A 21475-nucleotide genomic window follows, 5' to 3' on the forward strand; every position below is an offset into this window, starting at 1 on the left:
TGCCCTAAGCGTTTTAAGCATTATTAAAGAGTAACATTTGCATTGGCTTTAGGTTTTTTCCTCCATCTTTGTCAGTGGCAGTTTCTGAGCTGGCAAGAGATGTTTGCTCAGCTCACAGTCCTACTCACATAAGGGGAAATTACAATGAGTAAAAGATAACATTGTCCAAATAACCTCTTTTTCCCTGTTTGAACACACTAGTACAGGGTATAAAATTTTGTTCTTAAATATATATTTATGCTTTGTAATCTCATTGCAAAATGCTAACTTTTCTTTTATAATATGCAAGTTAGCTTAAAAACATTTTAAAAAATTGTTATATAGGACAATTTAGACTTACTAAAAAGAAACCAGAAGAAATAACCTAAGAATATTTCTACCTCATGTATCAGAATTAAAAAGCCTTATGTCCCACACCAAAACCATCTTTCAACTGGAACACCAAATCTCCAAATCCCAATCTGGCCACAATTTCTGCTGTTTATTTTACAGAACTGTTGGAGTTTTTGTAATGAATTTGTGTGAGAGAGAACAAGAAATTCTCCACAGCAGCAGAATTCTGAATGTAGCAATTACAGTTTTGTTTGGAGGGTGATAGTGGAGAGTCACAAAATATGAACAGTCTAAAATTTGGGCTGTTTCAGTGTCTCCACATCAGGTCATCTGATATTGGCTAAATCAAAATGGTGGTTTTCATTGAATGCAGCACACAGAACGATCACATCCTCTTTATGAATCCCAGGCTTTTTTGGGATATAAATACAAGACAAAGTGAGACAAAGAACACAATGGATATGTTAAAATAAAAACTTGGGAAAAAACCCCAAAGACAGAAATTTATAACTTATCTGCATATAATATACAGAGCACATTCAGCAAGTGGCATTTCTCACCTTATTGAAAAGGCAGTTGAAATCCACATGCACACACTCCCCAGTGAAAGAATCAAACAAGATGTTCTCGCCGTGGCGGTCCCCCAGCCCCAGGATGTAGCCCACCATGGACATGACGGCAACGGAGCGGCAGTAGGCAGACCTGCTGTTGTACCTGTGAGACAGAGCAGGCAGCTCTGAGGCACTGCTCGCCTCCGCTGGCCTCATCCTGCGGGCCCCTTAACTCTTAGGGAAATACTCAAAGGAGATGTTCTTGAGCTGACCCAACCCCAGGCACTCACCATGAAGTAGGGTCAGGAAATGTTCTAAGAAACCATTCATGAAAGAGAGGAGGGTGACGAGGCAGAAGGACTTCTTTGAACATTTTCAGCTTTTCAGGCAAAGGTGCTGACTTTGGAAGCATGTGCTGCCGCAGTTCTTTCCCAGTCATATAGATACCTGCAACAGACTTCCTCAGTTAGGCAGAAGAAATACCCAAATACAAAGCCTTATATGTGCTATTATAATAGGATAATTTAAAGAAAATAAATGTTTCCATAAAGCTGAAATAAATGATCAAATGAAAAATAATCTATAAACCATGTTGGTTGTAGGGTACAGGGAAGTTTTTCCCCAAACTTTTATTGCACTGATCAGAAAGCTGCTTTGTTAACAAGAAATTCAAAAGAAATCTGATATTTTCTCTGTAAAGCTGCTATATTCCTAACCTTGATTCAATTGTATATTATCTTAATTATCACACATAAATTTAACGGAAATGAAAAATAACAAATCAAATCCAGAGAAAAAGTTCACAGTATTTTTTATTATTCAGTGCTGCACATCCCCATGCTGCTGAAACAATTTACATCACTGTATGTAGGAAAGTATTAAGATGCCTGTGGTATCAGTACTTGTAAGGAACTTGTTCATTCCAAGTGCCAACTCTCTTCCATTTAAGAGCAAAAGTCTACCACACATATGAATAATAATACATTGCTGATAGATAAAAATACATGTGACTACATCTTCCCAGAATATATCCTGACTCCTGCCATTTGCTTCATTTACTTATGAAGATACAAGCCCATTAAAAATATCTAAAAACTTTTACTATATTCTAATATATATCTTTACCTTTCTCCTTATAAAGTTTTATCAGGATATTCCTTAGACCAGCAGTGTTATTCACCCACTCAATTATGCCACACTCATCATTTAATGGAATCACTGCGTAGGTGCGGATATGGAGCTCTCGCCTACGGGACTCTGCATCTTTTCTTAAGCACTATTCACAAAAGGAAAATGAGATTAACACAGAACACAGATAGGATCAAAATGGATCTATAGCATTTATATTCTATCTATAACCACTTTCTAATCACACAATCTAGAATTTACAAATCTAAGCTTCACAGTCTCCAGTGGGTCAAATGAAAGCAAAATGTGCATCTGTTCACCAAAGTAAATTGAAAAAAGAGGATTTTGCAATAAAATAGTTAAATTGTATAACTTGTACATGGCTTAAATCCCTTAAAAGCAATATTTGAAATAAATCTTTTAGTGTTTCAGAGATGCTGCCATTTGCTTTACCCTCACAGAAGACATGGTACCTTAACCTTAAGCATATTGCTGAAAAGCAAAACAGAACTAAAATAAGAGGTATGGCAACACTTCAGTATGAAAAAATTAATTTACCCATGTTTTATAAAATATATTAGAAATTACTAAATAAGAAATATTAAGCTTGACAGCAGAAAGTCTACAGATATTCATTGTTGTAAATAATGTCCTGTCTATTTTTGCTGGAATGAGCAATTGTTTTGGCAGAATATTGTAATTTGTTATTGTTTTCACAAGCCTGTAAGAAGTCATACAGTATCAATTGCTACTGTTTTTTTGCTAAAGCTAAATTGGCCTTTTTTGTTAGATCGCTCAGTGTTGTGTCCTGTTCAATAAGTATAATGCACCTGATTGTCTCATTCATCAAACCTTATTAATAAGGGAGTTGAATTCCATGAGCCGACAGTCTTTTCTCAGATCATCTTTTGGCTTGCACATCATAATGTAAGATTTCCCATCTGAACCTTTCAAGGTGATCTTTTTTGGCTTTTGAAGTGAGGCAAGAATTTCCACCTAAAGAAAAATAAACTTCTTTACTAACATCTGTATCAGATTATCCAAAATAAGTGTGTAATTGTAATAAACCACTGCAACCAATTGTGTTAGCACTTCCACGGTGCTGCAGCACATTAACCTCAGACCAAATCTTTATCTGATGCCAAGGGGCCACACCTCCCTCAGGCTGCTGTGACAGAAGCCACTCAGGTTCCACAGAAGTAATTATGGAATTTCCTACTTCCTCCTCCCATTTCTAGACAACAGAGATGTATTTGCAGCTATGTTTGTTTAACATGAAGTGAAAAAGGAGGTGACAACTAGAGCCTTACCGCATCATCAAAGCCTGCAATGTAGGCCCAGCAGCCAGGAAAAGGGTCATGGTTAGCATGGGTACCAGGAATTGAGGGAAGAGTTGGTATCATTACAGATTGCAAGGGAATGAGAATTTCACTGAATGTGTGCTCTTCTACTAATCTTTTCAGTGCTTTGAAATGAATATTCATGCTTAATGTTGAGTTGTTTCCATCAACCTTGAAAAAAAAAGATGACTGAAGTTAGAAATAACCTTTAAAGTTAACAAACACTTAAAAAAATACTGCCCTTTCATATTAACTAATAAATAGACTAGAGTAATGGATGCTGATTGTAATAAGAACAGCAAGCTACATTTCAAATTAAATAATCAAGAAGTAAATATATTTGGTTGATATGACAGACTTATTTTTCACTTTGAATATCAATACAGAACAATGAAAGAATTAATTTAGTTCTGCCTTTATTATCAAGTTGATTTGTTCATAAAAGCACAACTACCCTACATTTACAGTAAAACTCTGAAAATTAATGGGCATGAATGATATGTGAAAGTACAAAACAATGTAAAGTCCATGCACTGTTAAACAAGCCATTATGTACTGAAAGATTTTACAGTGTGCTCGATTTAAAGCTATTTTAAATGTTTTACAATTTAATGTGGTTTCTGCTAAACTACAGTAATATTATTAAATAATAATGATTAATATGGATATATAATTATTAATAATTAATATTTTGAATTAGCTAATGAAAGCAATCAGAAGCAGCTTTTGCATGACATTCTTGACTAATCCTACAACTGCACTCATTTGTTTATTTCTGTAGGTACCGGTTTGTTGCAGAGTTCCAGCAGCTTGTCCGTAAGGCGTGTGGCATCTCCAATAAATTTTGCTAAAGATTCCTTCATGTGAATAGCTTTGTTTAGAATTTCCTTACATCTATTGACTCGCATAGGGTAAGAGGACTGAAAAAAAAGGAAAGTTAAAATTTATTAAACAAAGAGTTGAAGAATCCCCCCAAGTAGTTAATAATTCTTTCCTTACTGCTGATCATATTTAATATCTGGAGAAGGATGTACTTCACTTGAAAAGCTGAAGTGGTACTGTTGGTGGGTGTGTGGGGGTTACTTCTGAAACCATTCTTGGGAGTCCCACAACACAAAGACCAATATTCAAGAACACGTCAGTGTATCTTGAATGTCATTTCACCAGCCTCAAGAACCAGTAGGCAGCACACTTCCCAGCCTGCTTTGGAATGACCTTACTGCTAAGTAATTACTTGTACAGCAATCTACTAAGTTGATTCTTTGATTATAGGACTGAAAGTACTATAACACAATTTGTAAATGCAACGAAATCTGTTGCCCATAACTACACAATTCATCAGCTATTTGTTATTCAAATTTCCTTTCCACCATACAAGTTTGGATGCATATTAGCATTCCAATTTGGAACATTTAAACTGTAATATCTGAATTAAGACTGCAATAAAATCATTTGCAGTGATGGCACTGATATTCTCTTCTACAACACTGTATCACAACAAATGAGACTCTCAAATCCTTCTTATCAGCTTTAGAGTAAAATGAGTTATACTTACATTTCTGAGAAAAAACAGTTTTGTAAACTTAATAAAGGTGTAGCTCTACATATCAAGGTACCTTGGACACAGCAGTCATCATCCACATTGCTTGCTGTGGATAGGCTAAAAACACCTTAGCAACAATCACCATCAGAACTGCAAAGACTTCATCATGAGAATGGCAGATTCGGGAGATGAGCTGAGAAAAGGCTGTCAGGAACTGGTAAGGTGCCAGGTGATTTGTGTGCTCTGTAATCACCTTGTTTATTTTAGCCAGATCATTTTTCATTTGACCACGTTCTGAACGACCTGCTGAAAAATGAAAAGACAAGACCATATTCCTGGTTCTCCCCACTGGAAATGCAAAGTCATTTAAATCAAGGCTATAGAATAATATTTTGTTGGCAATTTCATAAGCCAAAAAAAATTGAAGGCAACAGAAAAGCTCCAACTGTAAGATTCTTTTTAACACAGCATACAGTGACTGAATACCTACGCTATTTAAGTAAGCAGAATATCAGGAAATTAAATCTCCTTACACTCCTAAAATGACTGCTCTAAAATGATACAGTTACAGGCTAAAAACACTCCATGTATTTGCCCGAGAAAAGGATTCCAATGTTCTTTAGTGGAGAGGAAATGAAGAAAGTCTTTCCATGGGATGAAATTAGCACATCTGCTCCTATCTCCACCCCTGTCCCTGAGGACCCAGCTTGAGTTTCACACCAGCACCTCAGAGTCCAGGATCTGATGTGCCTGCAGCCAAACACTTGACCTAAGTGTGTAGAATGAGGACAAGATTAAGGAGCATAACTGTCTGCTTCACTCCACATCTGCAAGCAGTATTTGCAATTTTCATTTGTAAGAGAATCTCCCACCCAGAGCGCATCTGTGGTGTTAAGTTTCTCATGCCTTCATGCTGCTGCCTAAAAGATTTTTTTTCCCCCTTTGTTACAGTAAAATGAGGTGGAAAATTTCAGTAAAATTCCTTCAAAGACTGGAACCAAAACAAATTGAAAAAAGCCTGCATGGCCTAACACTTCACTGTAGCAAGTGCATACAAAACTATTAGTCATCACTCATGAGGCACTTTAAAAGTGGTGACCAGGGGCATGCAAGGATTTTCCCTGTATCTAATGCCTTCAGTTACCCAAGGAACAATGTTGTCTCACTATATACTTGGGAAAAATTCTGGAATATTTAATTAAAATAATTAATACTCTCCTGCATATTAACATCCTCTATTTTACAAGAACAGTAGTAAGGACTTTCTTGTTTCCATATAACCTCAGGCAATAAATCTAAACGAAAAACTGTAAATACACTTCACCATTCTTTCAATCATCTATTCAAAAGAATGGCATGGGAACTGTGTACTGGGAAGAAATGTTCTACCTTTATCACATTCATATGCTTTTGCTCCAAAGTCCAGCCATAAAGACAGCATTCTTGGCATTGACTGATAAATGAATTGGTTTCCATACTGTAGAGACCTGTGATTAAACATTTAAATCAAAGTATGTTAATGATATATATTAGAAGTGATACAAATTTTATATTCTCATTTGTTTAATATTCCATTCTAACTTTAGAAATTTATGTCAGCATTTTAATGCATCTGCAACAACCAAAAAATAGACAAAGGGTTTGTTTTTATTACTCAATATCACAGATTAAAAAATTAACTGTCTGACAGAAGACACAATTGGTTAGTCAGAAGTAAAATTAATTACGTATGAAAACAAAAAGGAAGCATGTAGTACTTTGTTTTACAATAGTGCAGAAAAATTGGAGTCAGTCTGAATCGGTGAAAGACAATATATTCCTACAGAAATGTTTTGTTCCCCCAGTATAATTGTCATCCTTTTACAGAAAATAAGCAAAGTTCCCCTCTAACCTCCCAAAGTGATGAACTATGTATCTAATCAGATCTCCTTGTTTTTCCATCTTGTTGTCAGTTACCATCGGCATTAATTTATCATAGTATTTTGCAAGATAAAAATGTCCATCTTCCCATTCTGGTAAGAAAACTGTAACATCCTGCAACATCAAAATGAGACAATTACTCCTGAGAGGATGCTAACTTAAAAATAAAAAATAAAAATAAATCTTCTCAAGAAACAATCTCGTATTAGTTACGTTGTGCAGAGTATGTGCAAAAAGTTATTAATTGTTAACCCTGTAACTCCAAAAATTCTAATTTTGCCTCAAGATAATTGCCTCTACAAACCAGAAGTCCATTTTCGAAATACATTTTGGTTTTGGAGACAGACAATTCAAGATAAGGGATTCCTGAACTAGGAAATATCACACTTTCATTAAAATCAGGTTCCTGATCCTAATAACTCAGTACTGGGTTTCTCAGAGCTTTTTGAAAAGTGCAACGGTATGATGTTAACAGTTGGACCCTACCACCTTCCTGACCCTATGAATCTATGATTCCATATTTTTCACATTTCTCTTTTCCTTCTAAATCATGATGTTTGAAAGAAAAACAATAAATTGTGTGACATGTATTAGAAAAGAAATAATTGGTGAGAGGGACATCCCTTATCTAACAACACTGGCTTCTTTCCTGTGCCAATACTTAGCAGAGTACTGAGTGTTAGTGTTTTCATGGAATCCACTGAAATTTTGTTTACATTATTTCAACCTTCATTTGATTTGATAAATTTACATTTTTCTCTAAATGACTTTTACAGAAGTATGTTATCTAGTAAGAAAGGATTGACTATTAATAGTATCAAATGCCAAAACTTGGACAGGAGACATGCTGCTTTTAAGGAAGCATAAACATCTGCATCTCCTACTGTTTTAGAAAGCAATATTAACCAATGCCACAAAGTATTTCACAGGCATCACAAGATGAAGCATGCAGTGCTGTGTTGTTTAAGACAATCACACCAGTTGTCCCTTTTCCTAGTCCTTCAGAGACTGGAAGCACATTTAAATCACACAAGTCACTACCAGAGAGAGAAATAACACTGAAGAGTAGTGCAATGGATCACCAAGTCAACTCTGAGTATTTTGAGTAGTCCACATTTTAGTGAGGAATTCTAATCTGTGCAAGCATGAGAAAAAAGCCATACTTCTGTAACTTATTTAAAAAGAATTATATGAACTGTAGTCTTCCCTGTACTGATGTGTTACATTAAACCTGGTTAAGACAGGTAAATCTTTACAAGAACTGCTTCCCTTCTACAATGGATGCACTCTTTAATCCCATTTATGTTATAATTGGTTGACACCATCAGGAGCAGAACAACAGCTTACTTAAGGAATACATTATTATTCAAAGCTCCTGCCTTGTTAACAGTAATATTCTAGATTACCTTATACTTTTTCATGACTGCATTGCTTTCAAAGTTAGCAGTTTCTTCCATAAATCTGCCCACCAGCAGCATTGCCCGACCATGGATGAGCTGATTTTTGCTGTTGCTGGGTGCTTTATTTTCAGGGAAGCATAACTCAACTCCCTTCTGGAGAACAATTAGTGCTTCATGAACTTCACCCTAAGGGAAAGACAAAAGCATTTTATATACTTCAAATAAGAGAGAGTCAAAACTTCCCTCTTAGAACTGTTATTAAGGCCAAGCTATGTCCCCAGATGTGTTCTAGGCCATTCTGGCTGTGGTAACTGAATATTACTGACTTCAAATGCTTCTTGTATTCCTTGTTATCTCAGCACTGTTGTACCTTTAGGTGTACCACAGTAATTTCTATCGTGTTTGCTGCCTACAGCTATTAGTTAAAAGGAAACAAATTAAGAAGACATCTACTATTAAAATAATGTAAATTTGCCTGAGCTGCAATTGGCAGAGACAGGTAATCAGCCAGTTTTATACAAGGGTGCCAGGCAGGTCAATGGATACAGAACAGGGCTGACCTGCACCTGGAGGATCAGCTGCAATGTGCTGATAGTCCTAGCTGACATATCTTGTTTTACATATGCTGAGTGTGTGCCATTTTTTTCTTGAAGAAAATTAAAAATATTATTTTCCTGCATGTAGGAAATTAAATTCCATTTCTGCTTTCCTTACCTTGGACCAGAGCCACTTTGCTCTTTCTACATAAAGTTCTGAGAGCGTTGATTCCCCAGCATTCAGCAGAGCATTATAGGCAGTCTGGTGATGCCCAGCTTTCCTTGCAACTCTGGCACTCTGGAGCCAACACTGTCCAACAAGCTCACTGTAATCCTGGCTGCAGGGATATTTTTGCAAAAAATAAAACATTTCTAATTTGAATGCTACTTTAAAATCTGAAGTAAAAATCAATGTGTTGAAACACAAGTTGACTTTCTCAAGAAATTATATACTACATAATGATAAATTAAAACTATTTTAATAAATTTATTTCACCTTTTTTTCCATTTAGGACTAGAAATAAATACACTTTCTCCCTGTTTCTTGCTTCTCTCTCCTTTAGACACTGCTTCTCCTCCTTATTTTGAAGGTACATAACACTGGAGGACTGTTTTTGTCTAGAAAAAATTCCCAGAGTTTTTTCTTCTCTTCTAACATATATGGAAACCCAGAGTATCACTGAGAATACAACACAGACAAGAAACAGTCATGTCCTCACCTTTTACTGAGACTAAGCAAAGCCCTTCTCAGTGCTAAAATGGGTTCTTTTGCTCTGTAAGAGTTTTGGGTCATTTCAATACGAGCACACCAGTTCAGAGAATCTCTGCTGTGGTCACCATCTGGTTGCTGAAACATTGGCCCAATACTGTGTTCCAACTCACACAGCATATGCAACCTGTGTTAGCAAAATAAAGGCAAGAAATTGGTGAGAACTGACTGCTGGTTGAGATACATGCAAATCTTACAAAGTTTTTGCAACTTTCTTTCTAAAATTTGGCCCTGTAAATAATATCACCCAGTAGGATTTATTCTAAAAAGCAAAAATGCAGCAAAAGCAAACACACAAAATCCAGGATTTATAAACTGATTCGTTTTTTCCTCAATATTCCTTTGTCAAGCTGCTGAACAGAGAGACAATATAGATCATCCAGAGAGGAAGTCAATCTTTGGAAAGAATATTTCTATTACTTTCAGCAACAATTCTTCAGTAAGTATGACATTTTCAACAAATCTCATTTTAATTAACAGCGATATACTTTTACTTAAAGTGAAGTTATTCCATTTATTTAAAAATACCATTACTATGAATATCTGTTCCTGTAAAGATGGAAAGCTGAGTGGTTCTAAATACCCCAGTTCTCACTGGCAGAGAGAAGTGAGTACAAATGTAGTGAGTACATCTGACAGAGAAAAAGTGATCCTTGAAAGGCTCCCACGCAGCCTGGATCAATGGCTAAAGGAAACTACTTAGAAACACTTCTTTCTCAATCCCCAAACTTCATTTCCCAAACAACACTGAAGAAATTACCAACAGAAAATAGAATTAAGAAGTAACTAAAACAGGCACTTCAACTGGCTTCAGCCAATATCTTGCCATAAGGATGCATTTACAGTGCAGAGGAAGTATTAAGTCTTGTTATTCAAAAAGGCTACTCACTTTTTAGTCTACTACAGCCAAATTAGAAGTTTAATAATAAAGAAAAGGGATGGGGTATAACTCTTACTGCTCTTGCTTGATAAAAAGGGAGTGCTTTTCAGCCTCCATACTGATCAAAAGCAATGCTCTGAAGTTAATGGAGTTACTGGCCTATTTGTACTACTTCAAACATGGAATTAAATTGCTGGTTTTTATTACCTGATATTTACATTTGCTTGCTAGCTGATTTGGAAAGACCATGCCACATAGTTTTATTGGGAAAGTTTTCCATCGAGGATAAATATAAATTCCTAACTAATCAAAGATTTTCAGTTGGATGAATATAAAAAAGGTGACAAAGAATGTATCATTTACTGTAGAAATGCAAAATTCTTTCTGCTGCATACTTGATTACATGGTTTCTGAATTTAAAAATGGTGCCATGAAAATGAGAAACCTGATAATGTGTTCATATCCTCGCTGATAGGATCCTCTTTCAAAGCTTGCTGCTGAGAGGGGCACAATCTGCTCTGCTCGAACAACCTTGAGTGTCTCGTAAAAAGCTGCTTCATTTTTCTTTTTGGCTGATAATAACAAATGTCCCAGTCTGACACTCCAAGTAGTGGACTTCACATCTTTGGGGAGAAAAAGAAGACTCTGCTTCTTTAAGCAGCTTAACCTGAACATGCTAATTTGTCTTAACATGCTACTGGGAAAAAAAAAAACAACTCTTTCTCAGAACTAAGTAATTGCATGTTATTAACACTGTATAATTCAACTCCACAATCCACCCAGCCAAACAGACTCAAAAGATACACATACTCAAAACTTCTGCTCAAAGACTACGCAGGTTACAATCAAATTCAGTTACAAAATCCAGAACACAGTCAGAACCAACCTTCCTACCAGTGAAATCCAAACCAAATGACAATAGCTGCCCCTTGACTCAAGATGATTAAACTAAAACATACAATTGTTCAGAAATGCAATGAAGTATTAATACTTTCATGTAATGATAACTTACCTGAAGCCAAATAATTTTCCAGTAAATCCCATTGTGATAGTTTCCAGGCTGCTTCCACTCTGTACGTGTTCAGCTCAGAAATCCATTCAGACCTATTAAAAGAAAACAAAGGCAATACAATTTTGTGCTGTCTCCTCTCAGTATGTTAATCCTACATTACATTACCAAGTATTCTTTACATAAAACTTCTCTTACTTGAAAAGAGGCAAGATAAGCTTGCTTCTAAAGAAAGTCAGTAAAACCAAAGGACATGCACTGATAACAAGTAAGATCTGTACAACATGATCCAAAATTTCTGGACTGCCTGAAATAAATAATTTATAGATAAAGCACTCAAAGTTTTCTAGCTTCACACTGCTAATTCAATTAAGTTTAATAAGCCTCAAATGTTTGATAATGAGCAGAAATGGCTACTGAGGCAGAGATTTACACCAGAGCTTCATATTATTCAAATGAACTGTGTATTAGATGCTTACAGTACCTGTTTGCAAGCACTCCATTGACCTGAGTTATTACAGCAGATAACTGACCAAGGCCTAACATGGACTTCACTGCACCATGATAGTGAATGATCTAGAAAGAGGAAACAAACCCAAAACAACAAATTAAAACCCTACAGACACATTAATTAAACTCATGGCAATCTGAAGGAAGACATATGCTCATTTGGGTGCTTTTTAGAATACAAGAAGGCATAACTAACTGCACCATAAGGTAAATGAACATTCAAAAAATCCAGTAAGAGATTTGTTTCAGTTCATAAGCCACTTCCAACAGCAATAATTATTTAGCAACAGGCACAATAAACACTTAGATTCCTATTTGACTTAAATATTCTGAAGACTTTTTATGCCTTAGTCATCTGTGAACTAATAAGATTAAAAATAATATTTTTTAAAAAAGAAAAAAAATTTTTTTACCTGATCAGGTTCCAGTTGGATAGCCCTATCATAGCAGGCTGTTGCATCTCTTAACAAGCCAATACTTTCATGCTCAAGGATTTGTTCTTTGAGAGATGGCTCTGCCTTCCGAATGGCACTCACCCCAGCCACTCCATCTGGCTCGTGCATAGCAGCATACAATTTCTAGATTCAAACAGAATTGGCCATTAAAAACAGGAAGTTATTTCATAGATAACCTGTAGAATTGCAGAACTTCTTCAACATGGAGCACACACTACTCTGTAGGACTCATTGGCAATAAATTTTCATTGAACATGTCAGTTTTGCCAGGCTCCTTCCAAAGTTGAGCCCTACTTAGTATACAGTAATATTTATGATCTCATGCTATTGATAGACTACCACATGAACTTATCTGAAACCATCTGAATAAAGAGTAAAATAAATATCTTATTATTACACGATAGCATAAAGATGTTTATTTTTGGTGAAAAAGCAACATACTAAGTTTTTTCAAATTTGAAGTGTCACTGACAAATATAAACCATAGGGAACCACAAAGAGGATCATCCCACAGGTTCAAATACTTCTTAAAAATAATTTCTATAATTTGCAATACCTTTAGCATTGGCTCTTTTTCTACTTTAGAATAAGCCACTTGGAATTTCTTCTAATGTACTTGACACTTTTTTTGGTTATTATAGTTGGCTGTATTTTCTGGCAAAAGGCACAGAGCCAACTTTAAAGCAATAAATGTTATTCTATCAACAAACCCATATTTCATTATTTTCAGGAATTTACAATCTTTTAATATAGAATAGAAAGCTATTGATTCCTTTTCATATAAGAAGCATGCCAAGCAAGAGAACTTACTAAATATTGCTGAAACACAGATGACTAAACACTTGTATTTAACAAGTGCCCAAATAAATATTTTCTTTTTCACATCACAAAGAAGAATTTGACCAAGCTTTATTTATCATACGCATTTTCATCTTAAAATAAAAAACAAAAACGAAAAAGAACTTCAGAACCTGAAGAAATCCAAGATGTTCCTGAATATTTTGTTTCTTCTCTGTTATAAAAGATTCAAAGTGCATCACAGCCCTGGTGTAAGCCTTGGAACGAAAGGAGGCTACAGCCAGTGTATCCTGGGGAATGAGGTCCAGAAAACGTGTCACATTTTGATATTCTTCATAGTCCTCACTTGATGCTATTGAGAAAAAGACATATTAAAAAGTTTCAACTGAAGTTTCATTTATAAGAATTACCTTATGCATCAAAATACAATTAACTCGTTTAACAATTTAGTGAGAGAACTGTACTAATTAACGAACATGGTTTTCTCTTTTGTCAACAATAATTCATCTAAAACAATTCTGGTGACTTTCTACATCTTGCAAGACAGCACAGAATATTATATAAGTAAAATAATATTAGATATATAATACAATATTATGTTCAGTTAAACAGAATGTTTAGAAAATTATGAAGAAATTAACATTTCATTGTTCAAATTTTAAATCTGTATTTCTTGCAACAGGCATTCAGAACAATCCATCAGGGGCAGAAGGGGTGGAAAGTACAACATGACATTAAGAAATCATAAAAGAGATTACATATTATACTAATGCAGCATTTGTAAATGGTCACAATGTGAAGCTGCAAACATAAATAAAATACTTCTTAGAATAATGTTAATGACATTTTAAATGAAATAAGCATCCCTCACTTTTTAGATCACATCTGTCTTTGCTGGACTTGCCAGCATTTTTCTCAGCAATGAGTGTTTGAAACTTATGTCTGGCCCACTGAGTGAGATGATCCAGCATGGAGAACACAGTCTGTGTGCTCAGCTGGCTCAGGTCAGATGCGCTGTCCTCAAGCCTCCTGCTGGACTGGTCATCGTGTTTCAGAACAGCCATAATCTCCATGTAAACCTACACAAAGGTAAAAGACACAAGTGTCATACCTGCAGCAAAATAGCAAGAAACAGCAATTAACATCAAAGTCAATCTAAAATACTAGATATTTTAAGTGTATATTTTAGTAATTTGGAGACTATTTTCATGATCTTGTTGTCTCACAATCTCAAAAAGAAGAAATGGCAAACCAAGCAGCAGCTGTTGTCACGGAATTCCATACAGAGAGAAAGTCTTGAGGTTTCAAGACACAACAAATGCTACTGCATCTCTTCTACAAATACAATACTTCAAGATTTGGTATGAATCAACTTATCTACTGGTTACAAGATTACAGATCTACTTTTTTGCTTCTGTTTAAATAAATGCCCTGACAAAATATCTGTTTCTGTTTGTTTTAGTTCATAAAATATGAGTTAACATAAATAACAGATGCTTATTGTGGATGTATTTCCTCACAGAGGAAAAATCATCACACGCCTCTACACACCCACAATATTTAAACACAAATATTTTAGCTGTGAGATTTCAAATTAATGGAATGTAGGTTATACTTTTCAGTATCTTCTAATTTCTTCGTTTCACCCACGACATGCTTACAGAGTCCTTGCAAACTTGCATCTCTCTGTACATACATGTGCTGCTCCCAGTAAAAATGGCAGCCCTTGGGCACATGCACTGACAGCTCAAGCAAACTGAAGGAAAGCAGGATGACTTCTCCCCCACCCCTGCTTTGCTGTAACACATCCATGAATCCTGCTCCCCATGAATCTGGCAGCTGAATAGTTTATCCACTGAAACTATAATTGTATGCAAAGGAGAGAAAAAAATTATGAGTGTGAATTCTTGGAATTATACAAGTTCAATTTACTGTCTGGTTTTGCTGCACACTTCCTCTTTGTACCACTCCAGCTGTTGATGTTACTGCAGTCATGATTAACCACATAATATCTCATCCTAGGCCCAACTGATGGAAATCTGCAGAAAAGCAATTCCAACACAAACTTGTATGAGGATATTCAAAACCCTGTGAGAAAACTTGTATTATTATTTCTATTATTAATACACAAAAAGGAATTTAACACCTGAACAATTTATTCATGTAGGCCTACAGAGCTGAGCAGCTCTCATGAAGAACAGCTGCTGACCATTTCTGTGAAAAACACTACATCTTACACATCTCACCTCTTGTTGATCCTCTTGACTGCATCCCAACAAAACGTAGACAAGGATGTGTGGAAGCAGATAAATTGTCACTTTATAGTCATTTTTCATCATAATACTGCAGCAATCAAAGACTTTTCTGGCAAGATCATGTCGCACCTATAGAAAAATATTATTTCCAGGAAAAGCATCATTACAAAAGTGCAAATACATGAACAACCAATAGATTTCCTTTTTTTTGATGAACACAAATTCTAGTCCATCAAATAATTTTAAGATACCTGTCTCCTACAGAAGGTTCATCAGACTTAAAGCTGCAACAGGGATACCAGATGGTAGCTACTATTACATGTAGCAACTGCTGACAGGACAAAAGACAGGGAAGTACTGCTTACACTTCTACTTCTCCATGTGTTTTACACCATTGTGAACTTGAACTGGCCATAGAAAAAACCTTAAGGCTGAGAGTCTGCCACTACACTGAGCCTCTCTTCTGCCCTTAAAAGCCTGCAGAAAGTAGGATATTATGAAGACATTCAATTCTACTTTGTCTGAAAGAGGACAGTGTAATTATTGAGCTATTGTAATTCAATTCACTTCTTACTGTGGCTGATTTGGAAGTGGTCACTTAGATATTGGAAAGGGAAAAGAAAAAGAAGATACAAGTACTTTTTATATGCTAAGACTGTGGAGCTACTGGGAAATCTTTCCAAAACTGAGAAGGTAAATCCAGAAGCATTTCAGACACTTTTCACAAGCATTTGTCAGTGCCCCCAGTTTCACAAGAGTGTCTGGGCAAAGACAAGTTTCCTTGATGTTTGGCTTTGACACCGCCTGTGAAGCCTCGCCAGGAACCAGTGCAGTACCCTGCTGTAGATGCAGGGAAGTCCTGTAAGAGGCCTGTAGCCAACAGCCATATTCTCCCATCCATCCCTGACCTGCAGAAACTGAAATGAGGTTCAAGAACTGTCTTGCAAAGAGCCTTACAGGAAGATTTATTTTCTTACCTTTGTTATAAGATAACCTGCCCAAGTTGCTGACCATTCTGCAAAATTATCACCTAATTTGCTTAAGTAAATTGGCTTCTTCACCTTAGACCAGTTTACAGCCTTCTGATAACTCTTGTACCTGTAATTTTAAAATATCCATTTAATAAAAATAACTTCTCATTTCAATAGTAAACAACAGAACATTGTTAGTTATGAAATTCCCTCACTGGAGCAATATTAAGTTCTGTCTTCTGAATCTTTAAAAGTAGAATTAAAACTCACACTTTCAGTAGTCAACATCTTATTTTAGAGCTTCTTAAAATTAAATATAAAATAAAAATTCTCATAACTTGATAGGTTGTTTGTAAGTATATTTTGAAGTGCTATTCATAATCAGTTTTAAGAAATGAAGTTTGATAGATATTTGAGTACAATGTTCTTGACAGGAAAAACGAGCATACTTGAAAGTTGAGAAAGGCCAAAAAGTCTGTTTTCTAAAAAGGTAAAGCTTATCACAGGTGAGCATGACTGTATTCATGAGGAAATAGAAGGGAAACATTGATTATTTCAAGTTAAGACACCAACATAACTTCATAACATAATGAAGTTTCATTTCATTGAAGTAATGATAAAAATAATGTGAAGAAAAAGATTAAAACTCAGTGAGCTCCTCCTACTTCTATAGAAGGTAGGACTAATTAGGATGCTAGTGGATTTGAGTAGACGGGAAAGAAAGACAAAAGCTTCAAAACATCATAAAAGTCAATGCTCTAAGGACAAACAGGCAGACCTGGGCAAAATATGAGCTCCAAGTTTTGCTTGTTTGATTTGGAGAGAATTACATTCAAGTAAGTAATAATTCAGCTTTTAGTAGAAAGACCTTATTTCAATTTTGTATATATACATATCACTCTTCCCAGAAGAGTGAGTGTCACAAAACCATATATGCTTAATACTAGCCTGGAGAAAAATACCCAACAGCTCTGGTATGAAAAGCCATTCCTTTAGCTGTCATATACCGTGTGTTTAAGTGAGGTTCCAGGATCTCCTGCACATGCTCAGGAAACCTTCTCCAAAGCCTGGAGCCAGGGCAGTCAGTGTTTGTCTCTCTACAGTCATAGATGGACAGTAACTCCTGAAAAGGGATGGTTTGCATCACCAAGTTAGCACTGAGGATTTTCATGACCACAGTACAAAACCCTGTGCATATGACCAAAACTCCATGTATATATGATCTTTCCAACCTGAATGAGTCTGTGATAAGTAATGAGAGAGAAGTTATGGAATGCTTAATTCAGAAATCATAACTGCAAAACTGTTATCCAACACTGATAATCCTCTGTTACTAGGCAAGTTTTGATTTCAACTACTGATTCCCCAGATTCTCCAGTTGGTGTTTGGACCACATTATCTTGTATTCTTCACATCTGCCAATAAATCAGGACTAGAATTTAGTCTGATTCCTCCTTGTGCAGAAGTGCACAATCTTATGCATGTGCTAATAAAATTCTTATCCTGCTGACTACATAGGGCCACCTATTTTCTCCTGGACTAAAGAGCTATCCTGAAGTTTTCACAAAGATATTAAACATTAAAAACAGCAAGAACAAAAAAGCAACCAAAACCCCCCATCCACTAAAATAAAACCAGCACAAAATACTAGAGCCTGAAAATAAGGGTAGGCTCCCTCCCACTTGCTTCTTAAAAGTGTAAGCAGAAACCATCTTAGGAATACTGCTTTTCATTTCTGCCTGAGCAACCTGAACTAATTCTAACTCTCAGGATTACTCCTTAATCCCTGTGTATGGACTGCTAGTTACCTCTAAAACATCTGATGTCTCCTAAAATATTGTAACACAAAAGCAAATCCATCTATATTATTTGAGGATTACCCAGAATACTAAGTGTACTTTCTAATTTAAACCTGTTACAGGATGAAGTTTCAAATACTTAAAAATGAAAAATTGCATTGCATAGTTCTAAGTTCAATGTTACAGAAAATAATCTGTGAAATGAAAGTAGGCTCTAACCACATATCTTACCTGAATTGCATATGCTGCAGAATCCTGAGCACGAACATTGTCAGCATAAGCAAGGAAAGCTCTGGTCAGTTCCATTAGCAATCCATAGGCAAAATTTGGATCTTCCACTCCAGCCTTAATCACAAAAAATGACAGTTTTACTAAAACAGAGTAATAGCTGTATCTGTAAATAACCACTTGGAAGCATAACTCAAAACTGTTTTAGGTGAGACAGAAAGTCAAGATCTTCAAAGGGTCTAGAGATAAGAGGTTCCCTACTCCCAAGGACTTTTAGAAGATTTCCTATGCTAAACAAAACACTACTGCAATGCTTCTTACCACAAATGTGAAATGTTTTCCTTGAGTTTCACTTGTTGAAAAATCTAACCTGCCGGGATCTATGGCTCCCAGTTCACCTAAACATTCTCCACAGAGCAGTCGTGCTTGGGAATTTGCATCCTGGCAGCCGATGAGAAGCACCGTTACCAGCTGGGAGATGACAGGCTCCACGGTTTCACTGTCTGTGACATACTTGATCAATTTTTCCTGGGAAGATGAATAATAAAGATGAGTCATTCTGCAACCATATTTGTAAATAATCTCGGAAATCTTCAACCTGTAACCCACTTCCAATTTCATTTAGCCATGAGTTCAGATTGTAACTGCAGTCCAATTGCACTAATCTGCTTCTCACCCTAGGAAGGACTAAACAAATGTGTGAGGGATTTGGGCCTCAGTTCATAATGCTGTCATGGCCAATATTGTTTTTCATTATCATGCACCTCTCTACTAACTTCATTTTCTTTCTTTATCTTACCAAGTACCTCTTTACTTTTTCTACATTATCTTTTTCACTTACTTATCCCTCTTCTTATATGTTCCAATACGTCCTCCCAGTTGTTCTCATATAACTGTTGTGATACCTTCTGGGTTTGCAGCCATTTCTATTCTTATTATTTGCCAGTTCTTGGACATTTTGTCACTCTCAAGTCCTACAAAGCCCAGGGTTTCAAGTCCTTTGATCAATGCCCATCATTTTAATTGGGTGTTCTTTCTTTTTTTGCTTTGGCCCAGCTTTTATTCCTCAGTTTCACATTTAGTCCAAATACAGAAAAAAAATCAAAATGTTTGTCATTGTTATGCTTAATGAAAACTGAAACCACAGCCAACATAACAGAGCAAATAGTTCCACAAGCTGTGGAACTAATTAAGTTTGATTTGCCTCAATTATTTTGCTAGACCTCTAACTCAGCAAGGCACAGCAGGATTTTGCTGACCTGAGCTGCAAGAATTACTGGTTGGCCAGGAGTACACACAATGATTATTTGTTCTTTTAGCTGGACTTTTTTTTTAAATTTCTGGCTAAAGAGTGTCCCACAAGCTTATAACTATTAAGGGTACAGATGTATTACTTTTTCTAATGGGTCACATACATCCTTTGGGCTAATAACCACACAGAACTGTAAAGCAATGTCTTCAGCTTGTACATGGCTATAAGATGCTTTTGAATATGATCAATGGATTAAAAATTTTGAGGGTGGAAGACAAAGAAGGAAGAGGGAAAAAAAAGAAGGTCTAAGGTGATCCAAGGACATCTTAATTCTTTCATATATTAAACACACACCCACACCCTTGCTTTTATGTATGAGGTTCCTGATGCAAAAGCCATACATGCCCTAAAGAGACAATAAGCCCACATAATAAATTGCTGAAATGGAGTTCTTAGATATATCTTTCCTCAGAGTTAAACAAAAAAAAAGTACACTAGCCTTGCTAAATCAGCATCACAGATTTGAAGGATTTGATTATCCACCTACACAGAAGTGTCATGAAAAAGAAACCATTTTCCCCATTATATGCAGAAACAGCTAAATGAACTGAGGAGAATAACCCAGTTCAAGTGAACGCCCTGTAACAACAAGGAGTTTTAGACTTTTGGTCCAGGTGCTAATGTGATTTATTTTTAGTTCTACTGAAGGAGGTTTTCTATACCTGGTTTCTGTACAACGTTTCTTTCAGGCTGGTAAGTGCATGAATCCGAACATCCACATTCTCGTGCTGAATAGCTCTCATAGACAGCTGCAGGGCTGTCTGCAAGTCTGTGCTTTTGGAGGATTCCTGAGCAGAATATAAGAAGTGTAACAGGAATATGACTCAAAGTATAACAGGAATATGGCTGAACAGCATCTCAAAGAACACAAGCAAGAATACATGGAAACAACTGTCTTTTTGCTTACATTCTCGCCTATACCCACATACCATTGTCTTCTTGCCCATTTTAAAAAATGTTTTACTCAAAAAGGTGCTATATTTTACTTTGGGGTAAATATAATGATGGTGTGAATAAAAATTATAAAATTGGAAGAAAATGCTTTGCTTAAAGTCTGTCTAAAATCAAATTAATTTCTACTTTTGTTGCATCACTCCCACAAAATAACTGCTACTTCCCATCTATTACCTAATCATTCTGAGGACAAGCAAATAAAATGGAACATAGAGTACTCCTAAGAAGAGACAAACTTTGCTCCCTGTGAAGACAATATGGCCATAGCTAAAACTGTTGACTTCTCATCCTAAAATCTGTCACAAAAGAGAAGAAAAGTCAGGGTTCAGGAGATGCTACAGAAACAAGAATGTTGAACATGAGTGTATTTAATTTCTAAACAAGAATCAGAACATGCTTCAAACTATGTCTGTGATACACAAAACCTATTTTGTGAATCACAGGTAGATAAATATATTTCCACTTAATAATACACTTTACATGTTTTCCTCAGTTGTCATAAATTCATTTTATGCAGTAAAGCCAAGCAAATAAATAAGAGAAGCTGTACCTTTCTGTATTCCTGGAGGACAACCTGAACTTCTTTTAGTTCAGGAAGATCAGGTAGAAAATATATTTCATGCAGAAAGTCTCGTACTGCATCCCTAATAGTTATCAAAAAAAAAATATTGCAAAGAATACAGCAAACATTAGTTGAATCCAAAAAATCCCATCCAAATAAAGCAATGAAGAAATCTCTTTCAATATTGCTGCTACGGCCTTCTACAAAAGCCTTAATATTCCT

At 35.8% G+C, this 21475-nt stretch overlaps 1 protein-coding gene across 2 annotated transcripts in view; it reads right to left on the reverse strand.

The window, feature by feature from the left end:
- Positions 1 to 21475, reverse strand: part of ATR (ATR serine/threonine kinase) — a 39207-nt gene that overhangs the window by 2386 nt on the left and 15346 nt on the right. The window contains exons 20-44 of one of the 2 annotated variants that reach the window (XM_059855379.1): positions 21242 to 21335; positions 20400 to 20525; positions 18747 to 18953; positions 18429 to 18542; positions 17406 to 17521; positions 16405 to 16525; positions 15419 to 15556; positions 14044 to 14251; positions 13346 to 13524; positions 12333 to 12497; positions 11894 to 11985; positions 11413 to 11504; positions 10846 to 11023; positions 9471 to 9647; positions 8930 to 9089; positions 8222 to 8401; positions 6787 to 6929; positions 6285 to 6382; positions 4969 to 5198; positions 4138 to 4272; positions 3323 to 3523; positions 2865 to 3008; positions 2010 to 2160; positions 1175 to 1331; positions 894 to 1047 (exon numbers count right to left, since the gene is read on the reverse strand). In XM_059855379.1, coding sequence (XP_059711362.1) covers positions 894 to 1047; positions 1175 to 1331; positions 2010 to 2160; positions 2865 to 3008; positions 3323 to 3523; positions 4138 to 4272; positions 4969 to 5198; positions 6285 to 6382; positions 6787 to 6929; positions 8222 to 8401; positions 8930 to 9089; positions 9471 to 9647; positions 10846 to 11023; positions 11413 to 11504; positions 11894 to 11985; positions 12333 to 12497; positions 13346 to 13524; positions 14044 to 14251; positions 15419 to 15556; positions 16405 to 16525; positions 17406 to 17521; positions 18429 to 18542; positions 18747 to 18953; positions 20400 to 20525; positions 21242 to 21335 — 3760 coding nt within the window. Of the gene's footprint in view, positions 1 to 893; positions 1048 to 1174; positions 1332 to 2009; positions 2161 to 2864; positions 3009 to 3322; positions 3524 to 4137; positions 4273 to 4968; positions 5202 to 6284; positions 6383 to 6786; positions 6930 to 8221; positions 8402 to 8929; positions 9090 to 9470; positions 9648 to 10845; positions 11024 to 11412; positions 11505 to 11893; positions 11986 to 12332; positions 12498 to 13345; positions 13525 to 14043; positions 14252 to 15418; positions 15557 to 16404; positions 16526 to 17405; positions 17522 to 18428; positions 18543 to 18746; positions 18954 to 20399; positions 20526 to 21241; positions 21336 to 21475 lie in introns of both variants that reach the window. The other variant, XM_059855377.1, reaches the window with a different exon arrangement.

Source organism: Haemorhous mexicanus, chromosome 10 (genome assembly GCF_027477595.1).
Source record: "Haemorhous mexicanus isolate bHaeMex1 chromosome 10, bHaeMex1.pri, whole genome shotgun sequence".
Classification (NCBI taxonomy): Eukaryota; Metazoa; Chordata; class Aves; order Passeriformes; family Fringillidae; genus Haemorhous; species Haemorhous mexicanus.